Source organism: Acipenser ruthenus, chromosome 11 (genome assembly GCF_902713425.1).
Source record: "Acipenser ruthenus chromosome 11, fAciRut3.2 maternal haplotype, whole genome shotgun sequence".
Lineage (NCBI taxonomy): Eukaryota > Metazoa > Chordata > Actinopteri > Acipenseriformes > Acipenseridae > Acipenser > Acipenser ruthenus.
This window is the reverse complement of record NC_081199.1, coordinates 6,611,443-6,631,494: the sequence shown is the minus strand read 5'-3', so window position 1 is coordinate 6,631,494 and position 20,052 is coordinate 6,611,443. Positions and strand designations below refer to the sequence as shown.

Genomic DNA, 20,052 nt, shown 5'->3' with positions numbered 1-20,052 from the left:
TGAACTGCTTATTATAGATGGAAATGCAGATGTGTACCTTACCCTACAGAAGCTTTCTTTTACCTACCTGCTTGCAAGGCAGGATGTACAGCCCTGGTAGCTATAATCCTACCTTTTGTTGGCCACAGGGACCCTCCAGCCTTTGATCTGGCTGAGCTCGGTGTCAGACACCTCTATCTGCAGGGGGAGCCGAGGGATCCACACAGTCATTTCCAGCTGGGCGCTCAGGTACTCGTAGGTGAAATTCACCGCCATCTTCACCTTCCCCTTCATCTCCTTCCCGTTCACATAGACATAGTCACACCTGTCTGATACCTGGTGCAGGGAGGAGAGAACGCACTCAGTAACATACAGAGGAATTACAAACTGAGAGACATCTTAACCAAGTAAAACCAGTGTACTGCTGCGACTATACTTTGTACCCATGAAAGAGCCGGCACTGTAAGTTTGACAGCCAACTGTACTGTGCATTATATATTCAAAAGGTACAATTATTTCTTGTGGTTTTGTGATTGGTAAGGACATAATCCTATAATAATACAGAAAGAAGTGTTAATTTAAAAATGTAGGCATAAACCTTTAAATAGAATTATGGCTTTTGTGTTCATTTAATAATGTATTAAACATTAATCTTTTGCTGTTATCTCCCAGGCAATTTATTACATTTGAATTTATTACATTTTGAATGTAACCTTTCCATATTTGAGACAAAAAACGATGTATTTTTTTAATTCCCGAAGACATTATCTAGATATGCGTATCCACTCTATCAATATTCCTTAGTTTAATCAATAGTGTAATTTACAGACCATTGACTTTCCTGTGTTATTGCCTCCCTAAGTGCTAGGCTGAGTAAGTAAAACTGCTCTGACTTTGACAACAGGCTCAAGGAGGAATGTAAATAGTTAGCAGCTCTGCACGTTATAAAACCCCTTTGTCATATCTGTTACAGACAGTGGTGTCATAAACGTCTCGTTAATCAAGTACATTAAGCAGCGAACAGGAGTAACAATGACTTTACTTAATCTGCAATAAGACCCAATATGTCTGCAGATCTGGCTTGGAAGATTATCTGTGCCGCAGACAGGCAGAACAAAAAGCTCTGAAGAATGATCAGATAATAAAGGGATCAGGGATTTTAGGAGTCAGCTGTGGGCTGAGCACGAGTAACTCCTACAACACTCATTGTGTGGTAAGTTATCACTGGCGTTCTTCAACGGTATGCTGCATTAGTGCTGTATGTAAGATAAGGACTGTTTGAAACCGAAGCATATATCATGGCATTTTTGTCTTGCTTGGTATTGGTCCACTTGGTGCTGATGTTTCTTCAACTTTTGATTGACAGGGAGGTAACCGACTGTCAACCCCCTTGCCGAGGCTGAAAATGACAGAGGTGGAGGTTCGGTGGAGCAGGTAAACGCAATAGACTGCAAAGAGAGGTTCAAATGAGGCTAGAATGTGTATGGTAACTGCCTCTGAATGAAGGTTAACATGAATGTAGGATTTATCGCCAATGTCTGCTTGACTTTTGGTGATGGATGCAAAGATTTTCCTGTTAATCAAATGATCATTTTTGCATTTCACGTTTCCTGCCTGAAACTTTGCACAGATTTACATTGTTGACATGGGTGGGCCTTGGACCCAGACTGAAAAACGGTGTATTACTAGCACCATGGAGCTGTGAAAATGATATTGTATTGGTCCGGCAGACAAAATAGAAATGGTCGTGAGAAAAAATGGTTAATGACTAATAACAAGTCTGTAGTTTTGTCATAGCTTAGCTATTTGTGATAGAAAAATAACTCAAGCATATTAAGGTTACTATTGCTTTAAAAAACACACATTTTATTATTGATCTAAACTTGCAAGCGTAAAGGTAAAGCGTTGTGTATGTCTTGGCTCTTTGAGCAGATTTTTCCCCATTACCCTTGAATATATTTCCTGTGCATATCCATTACAATACATAAATGAATGAGAAATATTGCTGGCAGCATTACACATTCATGCTTTATTTATAAAGTTATAAAAACATTTTATGATGCAAAGACCGCAATGCATCAACCACTTTATATTTTCTAAATACAGTTTGAAACACAAAGGAATGTAGGATTACACTCAACATACTTATAAGAATGGGTAATTCGATCCCAACTGGGAATACAGTATTTGGATACAACTACATGAATATATTTTCGTCAGCACTTGCCTTCATAAAAAAAAAAAAAAAATGCTGAAAAAGAAAAAAAACTTTTTTTCCATTCATATCAATCTCTCTCTGTATAACAGACTGTCATCTCAGCCCACTGAATTTAATAAAAAGAGCAAGCTCTGTAGTCCAGAGGCAAGTATGTGTCTTATTCTGATGTCAGTAATATGAACTCATCAACCTATTGAGAATTATACAGTTACAAAGTTTCCATTTCTGTTCTTTTGAGACAACCTTATGACTTATACAGTTACAAAGTTTCCATTTCTGTTCTTTTGAGACAGAATTGAGACAGACGGAATTGAAACTGGGCCTCCGAATGGCTGTGCTTACATCTTCTCTGATGCAGATTCATAACTAAGTCAGGCTGACTGCCCCATCCTTACAATGTTATTTTAACAAGCTGAAGATAGACTGCCGAGAATTTTTCTGGGCTGCTGTCCAGTTCCAGTAGCTTGCTGAGCCAGCCACTCCAGTGGGGAGACTGCTGGGCCAATCAGCCTATTCAGCACGTCTGAGACTGCTCAAGGTACATACTGTACATACACTGAGTATTAATAATTGAGACTTCATGTTGGGAACTGGTTAAACCTGTGGCAGTGATGGGCATAAGAAAATCCTAATTATAGTCTTACCTGTTTGTAAGTTGTTAAAATGTAATATTTTACATTACTGGATACATTGGATCCAGTTTCTGGTGATGGAGTCTTGGGAAGGTACCTGAGATTTGTATCCATTGTATTCTTTGTTCCCCAAATTGTACATACAAAACATGTTTTAACACTGCAGATGGCTGAGACAGTATATTAGATGCTTGCTATAAAATATAGGCAGTTGTTGAAAAATGAAATAAGACGTTTTAGGAATGCGGCTACTATATTGAAGAAGTGAAAGAAGTAATCAACTCATTCTGAGAATCTTGTTATACCCTTTCTGTTTGTTCTTTTTCTGCTCATCTGTTGCTTGAACAACTGACATCTAGAGACGTTCCAACGGAATCCTGCCAAATCTCACCATGTAAAATGAACCAGTATGGATGGGTTTGCTTCTACAACTACAAGCTAAACACCGCTGCTCGTCCCAGATGCTGTCACCACTAGGTTCCTATTCCCAACTCTGCTTCATTAATTTTTACACCAAATTGCTTCTGAATTTATTTTTATGAGGTACCTTAAACTCATCACATTAACCATAATAAGCCTGAATATAAAAGCATATTTAGTGCATTATCACAGTGCGCTGTTTCTGCCTCCCATTTGTAAAGGTTTTATTGAGTGCGGATAGGGAGTTTCTTACTTGAGCAGTAAAATTTACATTTATGAAAAAAATAGCAATAATTCTGCACTGCAGAAAAAGTTTAACACAACATAGTAACTCAAACATATATATATATATATATATATATACAAACATATACAAGCTTAAGTAACCCTCACAGACCCCACAACTTCTATCATCAGCACTGGTCATTTGTTCAAAGCTGGAGAATGTATTAACAGTTATTCCCCACTGCCTCCAAAACCACATGTAACATTTTCAGAGGCTTAATTAATTAATTAATTAATTAATTAATTAATTAATTAATTAATTGAAGGGCTTTCGGCAGCACGTCGGGGCAGAAAGATGAATAGAATCCAATAAAAGTTTTGCAGTGCTTCACTGAGCATTTATTACATTTCTTTTGTACTGCAGTATATTTTTAAAAGCACATTAACTCTAAGCAAACAGCTCTGCACATTTTATAACACATACGTCAGAAGATTTGCTTTTTTATGGCCTTTTTTAAATTTCTTCTGTGTCTGGTATTTCATAACAACTCATTTTCCCATGGTGAATGATGGATGATCAGGTTTAATCCCTTATTTGGGATAAACAGATATTCTCTCTTCATATAGCATTTGTTCTGCTATTCCCACGAGTGATTAATATCTGCTTACCTCAAAGCTCTAACATATGGTGTCCAGAGCTTTCAGAGGTATTTCATTTTTTTCATTTTTTTTTTTTTTGTTAATCAAATCTTATTATGGGACCATTTTTGAAGAATTAATTTGCACTTTGAAAAGTGCTTATCTGACTAACATCTGGTTTCACAGACCCCAATTAGCACGTCAGGTAAAGTATAGGTAAGACTAGTGCTAAGTGGGGTCTGTGAAACCAGCTATTTAGGTTAACTCCTACAGAAATACTGGTAACTTGCTGTGAGATAAATCTCATTTGACTTCTCAAGTAGAAATGCATTCCCCTTGTAATCACATTGTTAGTGATATTTAGAGTATTATAATATTCCTTTTTTGTGATGTTTTACAAGCATAACCTTATTGAGATGATGCATCTCTTTTTCAGGAAACCCCTTTGACAAAGCTGATACATTTCTCTTTTTTTATCACATAGTTTTAAAATAGAAGCCAAAAACACATGGCAAAAGTCTTAGGAAGAGAAGGTTCCATTTGACTTGCAAAACATTGCTGTAAAGTGATCACCGCCTCTAGTATTTTAGGGGAAGCAGCACGCGATAGATATTATTGGACACATTTTGACATTGTTAAACAAGTCATATTGCAAAGTAAACTTTTATCATTGCACTGAGATTGAGTTTCCTGCATACGGATTGGGGGTTGATGAGATGTGTGATTTATCCACTTCCCAGCAAGATTAAAGAGGCTGAAGTGCTGGAGTGGCTGTAAAGGATGGCCTTGACAGCTCCCTGTGATAAATCACGCTATCTGCTACTAACATAGGGAAGCACCATCCACCACTGGCACGTGTGGTGCTGCTTATGTGTCAAGTGTGTACTAGAGAGTGCAGAATATATTCTAACGCTTCCTGTATATCAAAAAATATACTCATAAAATATACCTTGCTCATACCAATCAAGTGTCAATACTACTGAAAAGTAGGTCCTAGTGTATATTTATGAATTGATTGGGTTGAACTGTGTGTGCTTCACTATAACAGACCTTATTGGAAGACTACCCCTGTGAGATCATCCTTTAGGCCACTGGTTCTAACTTGTGGCACTTTCAGTGAATTCCAGCTCAAAGCCTGGTTGGAACCAGGTCTTTAATGGTTCCATTAAACCGACGTGTTCAATGAAGTATGTAAGGACCTAGCTGGATCAAGGTCCTGGATTGCAACAGACTGAAAGAGTCACAGGTGAGGAACAATTCCTCAAACGTTCCATTTTATTTGATGTTGCACTTTCAGCTCGAGGCCTATTGACTGTGAAGTTTTCGGCAAGGTTTAACATACTGTACAAAAAGCAAATTCAGAAGATGAATGGACCTTGAAACTTCAAGATGAATAGTCACGCATAACACATAATGATTCAGTGCATGAACAGTGCAGTAGAAATGTAACATTATTAACATGAACAGTGCAGTAGAAATTAACATTATTAACATTCCTGATCTGATGTACATTATTGTCTGCCAAGCATTCAGTCTTGATGTTCCAGTTGAGAGTTGTATTAATGTCAATCGACAGCATCACGCTCCCTGTTGTCCTTAATCTCATATCCTTTCCTATTTTTTTTTTTTTTTTACTGAGTAAAAGGGCAGTTAAACCATAGAATGTCATTGTTACAAATCATGCTTTGTTTTTTTTTGCATGATCTGCAGGGCTTGTGCATTCTATTCCATTCCAATAGGAATAAGCTTTCATTTATTTAGAGGCCTATTTAAAAAAATAATAATATTTGATTCAGAAGCTGAATTCAATTAACTTTATGGCCCTGTAATATTGAAGTGTACCTGTACACACACAGCCTTTTATACAAAACCGAATGCTCTGTAAAATGCTTTGATACATAGTAATTTTTTTTTTTATAACCATGACCTCTAAATACTGTAGTTTTATAACAACTTTAGGTAAGCCAGCATTGTTGTTTACAATGTTTCATTGTTTTGTAAATCTATGGAGTGGTGGGGAACATTTTGAGGTTGATTGAAATAAATTAAGCAGTGGACTGGTTAGTGATGATGGAAAAAATATTAAAGTACTGTACTGTTAAAAATGTTGAAGGTCTCCCACGAACAGAATGTCTGGAATATCTCCGTACACACAATAGTGTTTATCAAATGGGGTCAGTTGGAAATATTTGGCTTATGTAAAAATCAGATTAAGCATTATTCCCCTAAATTTGACTGAAACAGCAACCCTTGTTATACTGCCATTCACAGGGTGACATTAATCCTGGACCATGCAGACCTGTTCTATGAAGACCTGGTTTAAGGTGAATACGAAAGGAAAATACACACTGTACGTTATGTCTGGGTCCCTACAATGCTCTTGCGCTGTCAGTTGGTAGTGAATAACAACCCAGGCTGCTTTGATAAAATAACCTGCTGGACAATTTACATTACATTCATTGATCTCAGGTCCTCCAGGCTAACCTGTCAACATTCTCTTATAGTGTTACGGAACAACCTTGGTATTCCATTAGCCCTCCAGGTGCATGTAGCGAGCCTGTCCCAGAGTTCTCATCCCAGTCCTGCCTCCAAGCTGGGCCAGCTCTGGCAGGTAATCAAACCCACTACCTCCCCACAGGGATGGGGGACTCAGTGGATTGGCAATGAAGCCTCTCACCTCCAGGTCACCGTTTCAATTCCAGCCAAGGTCAGGAGTGACAGATTGCTGCTTTCAATCTCTGCTTATGTGTGTGTGTGTGTGGGGGGGGGGGGGGTGTTTAAAATGAGTTCTGTTGATCTCAGGTCCTAGTTTAGAGTGAACAGACCACAATAACCATCACAAACAACTTCTGCCGGCATTAGCCATAGAAAGATCCAAATTGGATGTGCTTGGAATCTGCATTTCACTGTGCCATAGTGTCTCCATTGATAGACAGACCTCGGGACTTGAATCCACACATTATGTTTACTGTAAGGATGAAACGAACCCCACTGTACATCAGCCAGAGCCATTCCAGGTTTTGCTATGAGCTGGAATAACTACAGTAATACATATACATGAAGCATATCCAGTAATTACACATGCAGTTACAGAGTAATAACATTGTAAATACACAACCGCATGTGTGAATACAGGTTCATTACAAAATACCTTAGCAACTTTGTTTTGTAATTGAACATTTCTACACAAACATTTGTACAGTGTAACACAGTCTAGTTAAAGGGTACATAAGGACCTTTTTATTTTATTGTGTTACATGTTCCCATGTGTTGCTACAACTGTTTATGTAAGGTGTGTGTATTGTTTTAATTATTTTTTTTTTTTTTAACATTTTGACCACTTTTTTAAACATTTAAATTGCATTCCCTGCCTCAAGATGGCTTCCCATGTACCTGCATGGACCTCTCAGAACTACAATTCCCATCATCCTCCTGCTCACTGGTTAATCCATCTCTGTTACAAATGTGAGCAGGAGGATGATGGGAAATGTAGTTCTGAGAGGTCCATGGGCTGCCATCTTGAGGCAGAGAATGCAATTTAAAAGTTTAAAAATGTGGTCAAAATGTATAAAAAAAAAACAACACACACACCTTATGTAAACAGTTGTAGCAACACATGGGAACATGTAACACAATAAAATAAAAAGGTCCTTATGTACCCTTTAAGAGACACTCAATGTAAGGTGTTACTGTACAATTTCTTCTCTATCAGGTCCTGCTATGGAGCAATATAAGAATAATTTCTGCATTAAAAAACTGTCAACTGTTTCTAACAGCATTCAACTTTGTCATATCAATGGCTAACCCTGCGACTAAAGCAACTCCTCTGTATGCCTGGTAAGACACCCGAGGGAGGTACTGGAAAATACAGGTATGGTATACAGTAGTCGATTCAAGTAGAACAAAATACCTTTGATGAAAGTCACTGCTCCCAAAGGTTTAGCAAGGAGTTTCAAATGGGACAATCTTTACTGTTAGCACAGCACGTACAATGTAACAACTTGGCAGAAAAATGAGTAATTTTCTTAGTAGAGCTATTGACATTCTTTTTTATTATTAAGTAAATCCCAAAGCGAAAGTAAAGCTACATTGTTTTAAAATTGATTTACCAAATTACTTCATTAAGCAGCTTTTATTGTGGCATGAATAGCTTCATAACCACTAAATCTATCTTTGAGATGTTTATTGCTGTACTTGGATTCAGCCTCTTTTTTCTGCACAGCCGTAACCTTCCCCAGATGCGTCAGCGGCCTACCTTCAGCACCTCGTCATCAGTGGAGTGGCAGTCAGTGAAGTCAGACACATCTGTCACAGTGCCGTCCCGCTCCAACGCCACCACCTTCACCGGCACAACAACCCTCTTTCCGGTCAGCAAGGCCATGTTCAGGATCTCAGTGTCCTTGAGACAAGACAGCACCGGCACAAAACAGATTAGAAACCTCAGAACTTCCATCCACCAATCAGGATGCTCGATTGCAGGGCATTGTCACATGATAGATGACCGCAGAAAATGTCTTGCAATAGGGAAACGCAAAAATAAATACATCAATGCAAAATAAAATGTTTACAGTAACAATGAAGGCACAGTGTAGCATTTTCTAATGGTGATAAATCCCTGGTTATCGGACATTACTTTGACCTATATGGTAGCACACTTGTCTGTGGTTGGGGCTTTTACCTTCCTGATATGGTCAACTACCAGGCTTCTATTGCTTAATTAACCCATTAAGTACCAAATCATTTGGTAAATCTTAACTTTTGCAGTTAACAAAATTAGAGTAAGTTAGCATAACAATACAGTTAAAGAGAAAATTAAAATAACAGGCAGATGCCAGTTAAAAATGCTCCAAATGACAAAGCAGCCTGTCCTCAAACGAGGACAATGGCACTTGATGGGTTAATGACTACAAATATGACATTCAAGATAAGTCCAATGAGATAAACGATTTGTGAGGGTTTATCACCTGTAGATTTCCATCACAGTCGTTGCATGTGTGGCAGTATATACACTACCATTCAAAAGTTTGGGGTCACTTAGAAATTTCCTTGTTTTCCATGAAAACATACATGAAATGAGTTTGAATAGGAAATATAGCAAAATGAATAGGAAACATAGTCATTGACAAGGTTAGAAATAATGATTTTTAATTGAAATAATAATTGTGTCCTTCAAACTTTGCTTTCGTCAAAGAATCCTCCATTTGCAGCAATTACAGCCTTGCAGACCTTTGGCATTCTAGTTGTCAATTTGTTGAGGTAATCTGAAAAGATTTCACCCCATGCTTCCTGAAGTACCTCCCACAAGTTGGATTGGCTTGATGGGCACTTCTTACGTACCATACGGATAAGCTGCTCCCACAACAGCTCAATAGGGTTGAGATCCGGTGACTGTGCTGGCCACTCCATTATAGACAGAATACCAGCTGACTGCTTCTTCCCTAAATAGTTCTTGCATAGTTTGGAGCTGTGCTTTGGGTCATTGTCCTGTTGTAGGAGGAAATTGGCTCCAATCAAGCGCCGTCCACAGGGTATGGCATGGCGTTGTAAAATGGAGTGATAGCCTTCCTTCTTCAAGATCCCTTTTACCCTGTACAAATCTCCCACTTTACCACCACCAAAGCACCCCCAGACCATCACATTGCCTCCACCATGCTTGACAGATGGCGTCAAGCACTCCTCCAGCATCTTTTCATTTGGTCTGCGTCTCACGAATTTTCTTCTTTGTGATCCGAACACCTCAAACTTAGATTTGTCTGTCCATAACACTTTTTTCCAATCTTCCTCTGTCCAGTGTCTGTGTTCTTTTGTCCATCTTAATCTTTTCTTGTTATTGACCAGTCTGAGATATGGCTTTTTCTTTGCAACTCTGCCTAGAAGGCCAGCATCCCGGAGTCGCCTCTTCACTGTTGACGTTGAGACTGGTGTTTTGCGGGTACTATTTAATGAAGCTGCCAGTTGAGGACCTGTGAGGCGTCTGTTTCTCAAACTAGACACTCTAATGTATTTGTCCTCTTGCTCAGTTGTGCACCGGGGCCTCCCACTCCTCTTTCTATTCTGGTTACAGCCAGTTTGCGCTGTTCTGTGAAGGGAGTAGTACACAGCGTTGTACGACATCTTCAGTTTCTTGGCAATTTCTCGCATGGAATAGCCTTCATTTCTCAGAACAAGAATAGACTGACGAGTTTCAGAAGAAAGTGCTTTGTTTCTGGCCATTTTTAGCCTGTAATCGAACCCACAATTGCTGATGCTCCAGATACTCAACTAGTGTAAAGAAGGCCAGTTTTATTGCTTCTTTAATCAGCACAACAGTTTTCAGCTGTGCTAACATAATTGCAAAAGGGTTTTCTAATGATCAATTAGCCTTTTAAAATGATAAACTTGGATTAGCAAACACAACGTGTCATTGCAACACAGGACTGATGGTTGCTGATAATGGACCTCTGTACGCCTATGTAGATATTCCATTACAAATCAGCCGTTTCCAGCTACAATAGTCATTTACAACATTAACAATGTCTACACTGTATTTCTGATCAATTTGATGTTATTTTAATGGACAAAAAATTTGCTTTTCTTTCAAAAACAAGGAAATTTCTAAGTGACCCCAAACTTTTGAACGGTAGTGTATATATATATATATATATATATATATATATATATATATATATATATATATATATATATATATATATATGCACTGTCAAGCAAAAGAATGATGGTTTTGGACTGAAAGGCTCAGACATAAGAGTTGCCCCAACTTTGACTTTCAAGGATGTAGGTTCATTTAAGCCTAGAAAACTCCTGACTTTTATGTCTATGACCTGGCTGTAAGTTAGACCCCAAGCAAACTGGCATCCAGCCAGAGCAGATTTAGAATGGGAAGTTTGGATAACATACAGTTCTGCACATTATTTAAAGTTCAACTCTTATGGGGCATTGGGATCAGATAGAAGCCCAACGGGTTCACTTTTTTGCTCACTGATTTTTTTCATGCCTAATCAGAACACTGGCAATATTACATCACAGCGTGTTGTATTTTAAACTGTGAAAAGTATTATTATTATTATTATTATTATTTATTTCTTAGCAGACGCCCTTATCCAGGGCGACTTACAATTGTTACAAGATATCACATTATTTTTTAATACAATTACCCATTTATACAGTTGGGTTTTTACTGGAGCAATCTAGGTAAAGTACCTTGCTCAAGGGTACAGCAGCAGTGTCCCCTACCAGGGATTGAACCCACAACCCTCCGGTCAAGAGTCCAGAGCCCTAACCACTACGCCACACTGCTGCCCTTTTATTGTGTGTTGTATTAAAAAAAGAAAGAAAAAAAACTAAGACTCACTGACCTTCAAATTCTGGGTACTGGCTACCAAACCAGGCTGAAGAAAGATCCTTAGAATATACCAGGATAAAGTGTCTTTGACAGTGATGATAGCAACTTGGCATAACTACACTGAAATGTTAATTAAGATCAAAACCCTTTTTAATACATTTGAAATACTCTGCCTAATGAAGTACGCCTTTGCTCTCTGCTTTTATGCTTAATGCTGTCATTTATCAGGCTTCACACATTACAGCACACAAGCTTTAATTGAGAAGCAGGGGTTTGTGATGGCTATACAGATTATTGCTAATGCTTTGATAGAGAGCCTTAGAAGTTTGGAACGTCTGAATGTCCATTAGCTTTGTTTCTCTGCAAGAGTCAATCTGGGATGTTTTATCCTGTTTGCAAGTCATCTAGTGAATCACTAGCGCAAATGGCATTTGAACTTTGAATTCAAGTCTTCTGGTATTCCCAGCTACTTCTTACATTAAATCAAAAAAGCATTGCTCAAACTTTCATCAACTTTGGTACCATATTCACATCTTACCTGATCATTGTGTATTTTAATATTTCAATGTATCTGCCAGTATAGTATTACATTTGCCCTTGACTTGTCCATAAAATGATGCAGACAATGAATGGCAAGGTTTATTTAAAGTGTATTAACTATTTGGTGCCTGTATTGATGTGATGTTTTTTTTGAATAATCATGGTTTATTAAGCAGTATAAATTCATAAACTCATAAGCCAAAACTTGGTGTGATTTTGGATTAATCTTCACAATTCCTGGTGTACAGTACTTTAAGAGCAGGGTTTGATTGTAATCATGGTAATAATACACTTCTTAAATCACTCAGATTGTTTCAGGCAGAAAAAAAGACTTGCCTAATGTAACTTCAGACCCTGGAAAGAGTGAAAGAGTTTAGTACATTTATCAGATTGCTTATCTAAACTCAACATGTGGAATTAATGGGAATGATGCATTTACTTTCAGATGCAATTTGCAGAACTTTAATGATCTGAGAAGCAATTCCAAAACTAAAGCCCATGTGTGCAAAGCTAATTTCAACTCCAGAATACCAAGTTAATAGAGAACTTTTATCGCTCTGAAATTCAGCCAACACACACAACACTACCAGTACACAATATTAGACAAATCTAATGCTGAAAAAAAGGTGGGGGTGGGGGCTGTAAACCTGTCCAGTTTTCAACGTGCAAAATACATACTCCTAAAAAAATACATATCTGCCACATGTGGAAAGCCCCTGGTTAACATGGGATCCCCTGGACATGTCTGACTACACCTACTGTATATAAGCAGCCAATAGAACAGGGGAGTTGGCCCTTCAATTCCTGGTCTTTGTTCCAACCCTGTTCTAATTTAATTAAACCAATGAAACCTCCATGCAGACCCCAAAGTAATTCATTCTATCATTTTACCTGTTAAACGTGGAGTGGAAATGCCCCCCAGGACCAGGATTAGACACCTCTGGTATACAGCTTTGGACAACTATTCAACAAAAAGTAGCACAACATTTGTGTGAGGAATGCCTGTACTTGTTCTAAAATCAGCTGCCCAGGGTTGCACTCACTGCCAATGATTACGATTCTCAACGGCACTGCATAACACCCCCCACAGTAAAGATGAATTCAGATTGCTGTCTGATTCTCATGTAATCCTAGTCGGCTCCCTCAATGCAATGTATGAATGAATTAGTTAATTGTCTCATCATTAGGAGTGGAAGGCGGGCCAATAAAAGTGATACATTGACAGAGTGGAGAATAGAACTCAGTATCAGGCAGCCGATAATGATGGGAATTAGCCTGGAGGCACTTTTAATTACACTTCATCCATTAGCACGCTAGTAATTAGAGTCTCTCATTATCACAACAGAAGAAAAAGAAAAAGAAAAAATCCTCCCGGCTCCACTAAAGGTGGAGAAAACACGCACCGTGCTCTTATTAATCTGTGGCATTATAATGATGTGCAGAGCAGATCAAATTAAGATGGCAAGGAGAGATTACATTTGATTTAACAGCACCATAAACCGCTACTTACTGTAAATGCGTTGCAATTTGCTGGGCTTTTATCAGTTGTTCATTTTAATATTCATACTGCTCTGTCAATTTCCTTATCACGCAGAATCACGGCTGACTTTTTTAGTTGGAGGCAGATGTTATTGACATTCATGAACATGAACATATACCAATAAAACTGTTTTTTTATATTTTCTCTGTATTTAAAATGTTGCCCAATACTTTATTTTATTGGTTTAATTAAATATAGTTTGAAGTGTAGTCTAGCGAAACACTCATTTCATGTGCTGGGACCAAAAAATCAAAGCGACAGCAACACATCTCATGTAAAAGGGTACGGCGAGTTAGCTATAGATTAAGGGGATAATAACATTGCCTGTGTGCTGTATGATGCTTTATAGCTGCTTAGATCACTGGCTTCCATGATTACTAACTATTCAAAATTGCTTCTGAAAAGACTACTAACAGTGAGGAATTGAGCTGCTTGTTAATGTTGTGCCGTGCAATTCCATAGACAAAGCAGTGCAGTGAAGCCTGTGCAATGCTAATATGCTTCCCAACCTTACCAGTTGCCTTGATTCAGATGTAATGCTTTGCTGCAATAGCAGGCATGGCAAATAATGATCTAAGGGGTGTCCAAAGTTGTCTCTTCCACTCCTGGTCTTTGTTCCAACCCTGTTCTAAATTGTTTAATTGAACCAAATATCCTGAAGTAGTTAATTATATCATTTTATCTGTTAAAACTGGAGTGGAATGGCTCTCCAGGACCGTGATTGGACACCCCTGATCTAAGCAGAAACAACAATGGAAAATTAACACATCATAGGAAACAGTAACACAATTAAATATTACAAAAGCACGTATGGTAAATGTGGAATTTTCATCCCACACTGTAAGCAGGATCTGCATTTTTTTTTAATGTGGCCAGCTGGTTCTACAGAATGAGAATAGATGAGGGTCTCAAGGCCTGACCGCAGATTGAGAGCCCTGCTATGCAAAAGCAGGGTTCTTTAGGGATTCATTAATTCTAATCCTAATAGAAACAGGCACCTTTCCAAATCACAGGTCCTCTTGAAAAGTCGTTCTCAGCGTTGTATTTACAGAAAATCAATTCATTGCAGAGGTATTTATAAAATCATGTTAAAAATATATGCAGTCACTGTGAGGGAGTGTGCCTAATCTAAGTAAAACATTAGCAGGTCTGGGATGTTAGCAAACTGCAGCAGTTGTTCTGTTTCTGAGGCATGAGGAGACACACTGTGAAGATTCTATCAAACACAGAATACCTGAGTGCAGTGCACTGGAGCATTAATGCTTCCTTAAAATGGGATCTACCAGAGACTCAGGAGGAAAAGCAAATCCCTATATGAGATAGATTTTTCAGAACTCAAAAAGCAAGACTCCTCACATAAATAATTAGCACCGTCAGGATGTATTGCTGGGGGAGAGTGGAAATTGCTTTGCAACAAATCCACAGTCAGTGTCAGAAAAGCTTCATTAAAATGCAGTATCAGTGTGCTACTGTATTTGCATAGCACACATTCCCCTATCTATGACTGATGCAATTTCTACAAGATTTAAAGTTGTAGTACAAATAGATTCCAGTAACAGATCACATACTTAAGTATCTCCACCACAGTCTGTCTCTGTTAACACCACTAGCTAGTCACAATCACACTGTCTGGGAGACATTGGACAGTAGCCTTAGATTTAAACCTGTGTCGTCCAGCCAGAACTTGAAATTGGAAATAAACACGTCAGCCTCATTTTAAAGTCTCTTTGTTGGTTACCTGTTGAGCATAGATATGATTTGACCTTTTAGGTCCTAAATAAGCCTAGTCGTCCTCTATTATCCCATAGTTCATGGTCATCCATGAGTCTACCAGCTGTCCCGATACTGGCCTGTGGAGTCCTGTGGTGGTAAATCTTCCACCAGCTATGCACCTAGGCTGTGGAATTCACTGCATTGTTGCATTTGTGATGCAGTAACTTTTTATATCTACAGCAGGCTAAAGACTTTCTTGTGACATCTGCTCTCCGTTCGTTTGACTGTTGTTTCTCTGTGAATGGCACACCTTCTGAAAGCTCTGTCACTTATATGTATTCATATATACCCTCTCTGTGACAGTAGACACTACATGGTAACTGCACGGTTATGTTAGCTCACCATGGCCAGGGGAGCGATCCCTATGATCTCCTTTTGCATGACATAGAGCTTGGTCTCCCCCTCCTCTGCTGCCTGTCCTGTGCCAGGGAGCTCCACTTGCCACGTGATGCCCAGGCTGTCTGACTGGCTGCTCAGTTCATTGGCTTCAAAGTCCAGCTGCATGATTTCCAATAGGCTGCTCTCGGACCTAAAGATAAAGAGAAAGCACTGGGATTACAGAATAAAAGAAATGGACGAATACAGACATACAAACATAAGACAATGAGCAGAGGTCATAAAGGGCTAAAGTTTTTGTTACATTTTTGTACCTAATACAGTAATAACGGTTCCATTAAAAATGTATGGAGTCGCTTTGACATTTGATTGTTGGGACGTTTTAGTGGAAATTAATTTGATTGTTTTAGAAAGATGGGTCCAAAGTTGCGCTCTAGGCTAGTTAACTAAGACTTTAATCAGACTGGCTTGTATTGTGCTGATAACAGAAATGGATTGGCGACATGTGGGAAGTGAAGTTCTCACAACTTATCTTTAGCATTTGAAATGTGCGTATTAAAAACATGCATCTTCTGCCACAAGCTGTTCGATGGCCTTCAAAACAGAAAGCATCAACAGAACAGGAGAGGCGGGCTACATTACTGCAGGCTTTGTGTGTTGAAACTGTGTCCCTGTGCAGCACCTCACATACTTATAAGTGGAAGTATTACAAGATAACAAGCAGCTTCAGGCAGAAAGGTCCACAAAGGTGAGCTGGAAGCAGAGCAGAACACATTGTATCTATATGTGATCTACATCAGCACAAATTACTGGATGGAAATAAAAATGCAGAAGGAAGCCTCAAAACTATTCAGGAATCCTGTTCTTGCCTTGTACTCAACCTTATGGTTATCAATTAAATGTTATGGATCCTCCAGTCCTCCTCATAATATTTTTGGGGTTTAAAATAACCATCTGCACTGTATCAAAGCTGTTTAATGAACTCTCTGACAAGACCAACCTGCTGTAAACTGCTCTATATATATATATATAAAAAACAAATTTGAATATGAACAGTTTTCATCAAAGAAATCTAAAATAAAGTACATCTGTTCAATAGTGTTAACCAAAAATAAATCGTCTAAACCAATAACTTCTCAAATCCTTTGATATTAAATGGGACACACAAAAAAAAAATGCTACGTTCCTTCAGTGGTCTCTTTTCAAGGCCACATTTTGTGTTTTATCCATCAGAAGAAACTGTACTGTGTGATATTGTCATGTTTGTATGTCAGTGATCTCTAAGTAAATGCCAAATCCCTTAATCTTCAAGCCTTGCTGTCTAATGCCTTGGTTAATCCTTGAGAGATGCTGAAATCCCTGAATGAAGACAGATAGTTAACATCTGTGTCTCTGGGTGTTTTTCCAAGAAACTGCCAAGGTGAGAGCTCTGTGGACAAGCAGAATGATTTGGTGGACTGCAGATTTTCTTAGTATGATTTAATAAGTAGGTCAGACCAAACAGGGAGCAACAAAAGCGGTCTTGTAATTTTTCCTTAAAAGTGGTAAGGGAGACAGGGGTACTTCTCTGGCCCCCCCTGCCAAATACTGTACAAGTGCTGAAAGAGGGAGTAGAAAGTCAAAGCAAAGCGGCACTAGCCTTAATGCACTAGCCTTCCACCTCTGACCAGTTAGAATCCAGCAGTGAAGTGAGTCTGGTCGTGTGTGCTAGGGTGAGACCCAGGGATGAATACTAGGGGCTGTTCAGGTCCCCTCCAACTCTAGAGATTGCCATTGAAAATTAGCTACTTTGTTATTTAATAGACTGCTAGTTTGACAAAGTCGAATAGTTGAGGTAAAAATAGTCAAACACATCGACTAGTCACCACTTAAAAAAAATATTTTTAAAAAAATCAGATATTGGAAAATGTCTGGTGCTTTATTTGTGGGCATACTTCTTCGTAACACTGTTTGGGCACTATATTTTAAAAGTGCTTGGATGATTTTTCTTTTTTTTTAATAAATATTTAATAAATGTTGTAAAAAGTAATTTATATGTTGATGGATTGAAACCGCAACTGCATTTCTGTCTATCTGAAAACTGCACAATGACTTGATCACACACTAGTCTCTAGATTAAATATTAGACTTCCCAAATAAAACTCCACATAGCAGTCAAAGCTGCATTAAAGTTTTTAACCCAAGTAAAAAAACAAACAAAAAAAAACACATAAACAAAAGGCCTTGTTTACAGTATGTACTATTGTCATCAGCACACACTGACACACACACAGAGCAGGGTTAGACTCGTATTCAAGACCGTCTTCATAGCTCTTGAGGGAGCTGGAGCCTCGCTAGCCGGCTCTGAAAAGCGCATGAATATAAAGCGAGGTGATTGGAACGGGTTGTATCCTCAGAGGAGTCAGCTAAGCAGTAAGCAGCTGCCGTTTCATCTCAAAGCACACTCAGTGTGTTTACAAATGCACCTGCCGGGCCGTAAGGGAAATTCAGAAAAACTGAATTTAGTTGATTTGAAAAAAAAAAAAAACCCAAGTAAATACAAGTACAAAGATCCATTTTTCTCCCCATACCCTCACTCTCAGACAGCACAGTTTTGGCACCGGGAAACATCAAGGGTCCTGTTTTGAAGCAAGCGCACAAAGGCAAAATCATTTTCAGAGAGGAATGACATTTTATTTTTAAGAACGGCAGTGTAGTTTTTTTCCTGACGGGAATCTGTATAAACCACAAACAGTCCATGTAAAGCAAGGCTGTAAGATTGGTTTCACAGAAAAAGCGTAGCGCTAATAATGGACTACTTTACCTACATTAACATTAGGTAGATGAAGATTAGTGCTAATCAGGGTCTGTGGAATGTCAGTAATGTATAGAAGGAAAACACATGCGCTGAAGGTTAGAAATGGAGGGTTACAAAGTGAGCCCATCAGTTCCTGCCTAGAACAATGCTTTGTTAGTTAATTCACCCCAGACGCTACGCCTCAACGGGGATTCAGCTGTGACTGATATCAACTAGGTCAGAGGACGATTCACTATATGAGGTCACTATATTCTGGTCTGGTTTACCTGCTTAAAGTACTTTTTTATTATTAATAATAACAATAATAATAATAATAATAATAATAATAATAATAATAATAATAATAATAATAATAATATGAAATTAAAAATAGAAAATGTAATTGGTGATTTCCTATAATGGTTAATAGAAAAAATGTATAGTTCACCCTGATACCTTATTAGCGTAAAAAGCTCATTTTCAGCCAGTGCTAACGTTACAAGATGAAGTGGTGTATCACAACCCTGGCAGACAATTCACACCGCTCATTTCCTCTGAGACTCTACACAAAAGCCTAGAGATGAATGATGCAGTCAAACCATTAATCTGGCCTACTTTTCAGCTAACACATTGAGAAAATGTTATTTTTTTTTTGCTGCGGGACAGGAAAAAAAAAAAGGTAATAAAATGAATGAGAGTGTAAAGGAAGGATGACAAAGACCAGTTCTAGAGATGCAGGATTTATCTAAGAGAAGATTAGCGAGAGTCTCCTAAATGATTAAAAACAAAAAGACATTTCAATTTCAGAGAGTTATAGAGCTTAGTTTAGCTCTCAGCTAAATCTCTATAGTCCCTAAACCTAAACTGGCTCCAATTCTAAATATACAAAATTGAAAAGCTTTAAAATCAATATTTTACTTCTTATTAGTATAAACAGCATCGTCCCTTATCCTTGGGCTGAAGGTATTTTGTTACCTGAATATCCAGAATGAATAATACAAATAAAAAAGTGAATCAATTCTAAAGCCTTGATTATCAAATCATGAAATGCTCAAGTGTTCTGTTTTACTATGTTGCTTATTACTACTGTGCCAAATATAAATAAGAACAGGATTGTTAAATTATAGAGAACTCAAGGGGATATTATATAGTTATAAATCAAACATTATGACCATTTTCATCATGTAAATAATCTGTTTAAGACGTGTTATTGTCACCCTATTATAGAAGATCCCTTAGTGGTTGTTTTGGTTATTGTGTAACACTATACTGCTCCACAATTGAATGAAAATGATGGATTGCAATGTGAAAATGATCTATTAAGTGCAATTTGAGTGCACACACTTAATTTCCATATAGAAAACGTTATTAGTGTTATTAATATTCCCTGTAGTGTTTAGCATTAGAAAACAGTTCATTTCATTGGGCAAATGCAATTGCATTTTTTTTCTTTTTTTGGTTTCAGATTCTTTAGTGTTTCTAAAAGGGCCATTCATTATTTTCTGCTTCTTATATTTGAAAAAAATAATGCATAGTTTAAAATTCACAAAGGAACAGTGTAGTATTGTTTTTCCAGGAAACTATAAGCTCTCAGAATAAACAAAAAACAACAACTTTGATCCACCCAATTAT

General features: G+C 38.0%; 1 protein-coding gene across 1 annotated transcript in view; it reads right to left on the bottom strand.

Moving 5' to 3' along the window:
* LOC117973391 (transmembrane protein 132D-like) overlaps positions 1-20,052 on the bottom strand; it is a 55,630-nt gene that overhangs the window by 4,243 nt on the left and 31,335 nt on the right. The window contains exons 4-6 of the mRNA XM_059033140.1: positions 15,651-15,837; positions 8,369-8,512; positions 113-315 (exon numbers count right to left, since the gene is read on the bottom strand). Coding sequence (XP_058889123.1) covers positions 113-315; positions 8,369-8,512; positions 15,651-15,837 — 534 coding nt within the window. The remainder of the gene's footprint in view (positions 1-112; positions 316-8,368; positions 8,513-15,650; positions 15,838-20,052) is intronic.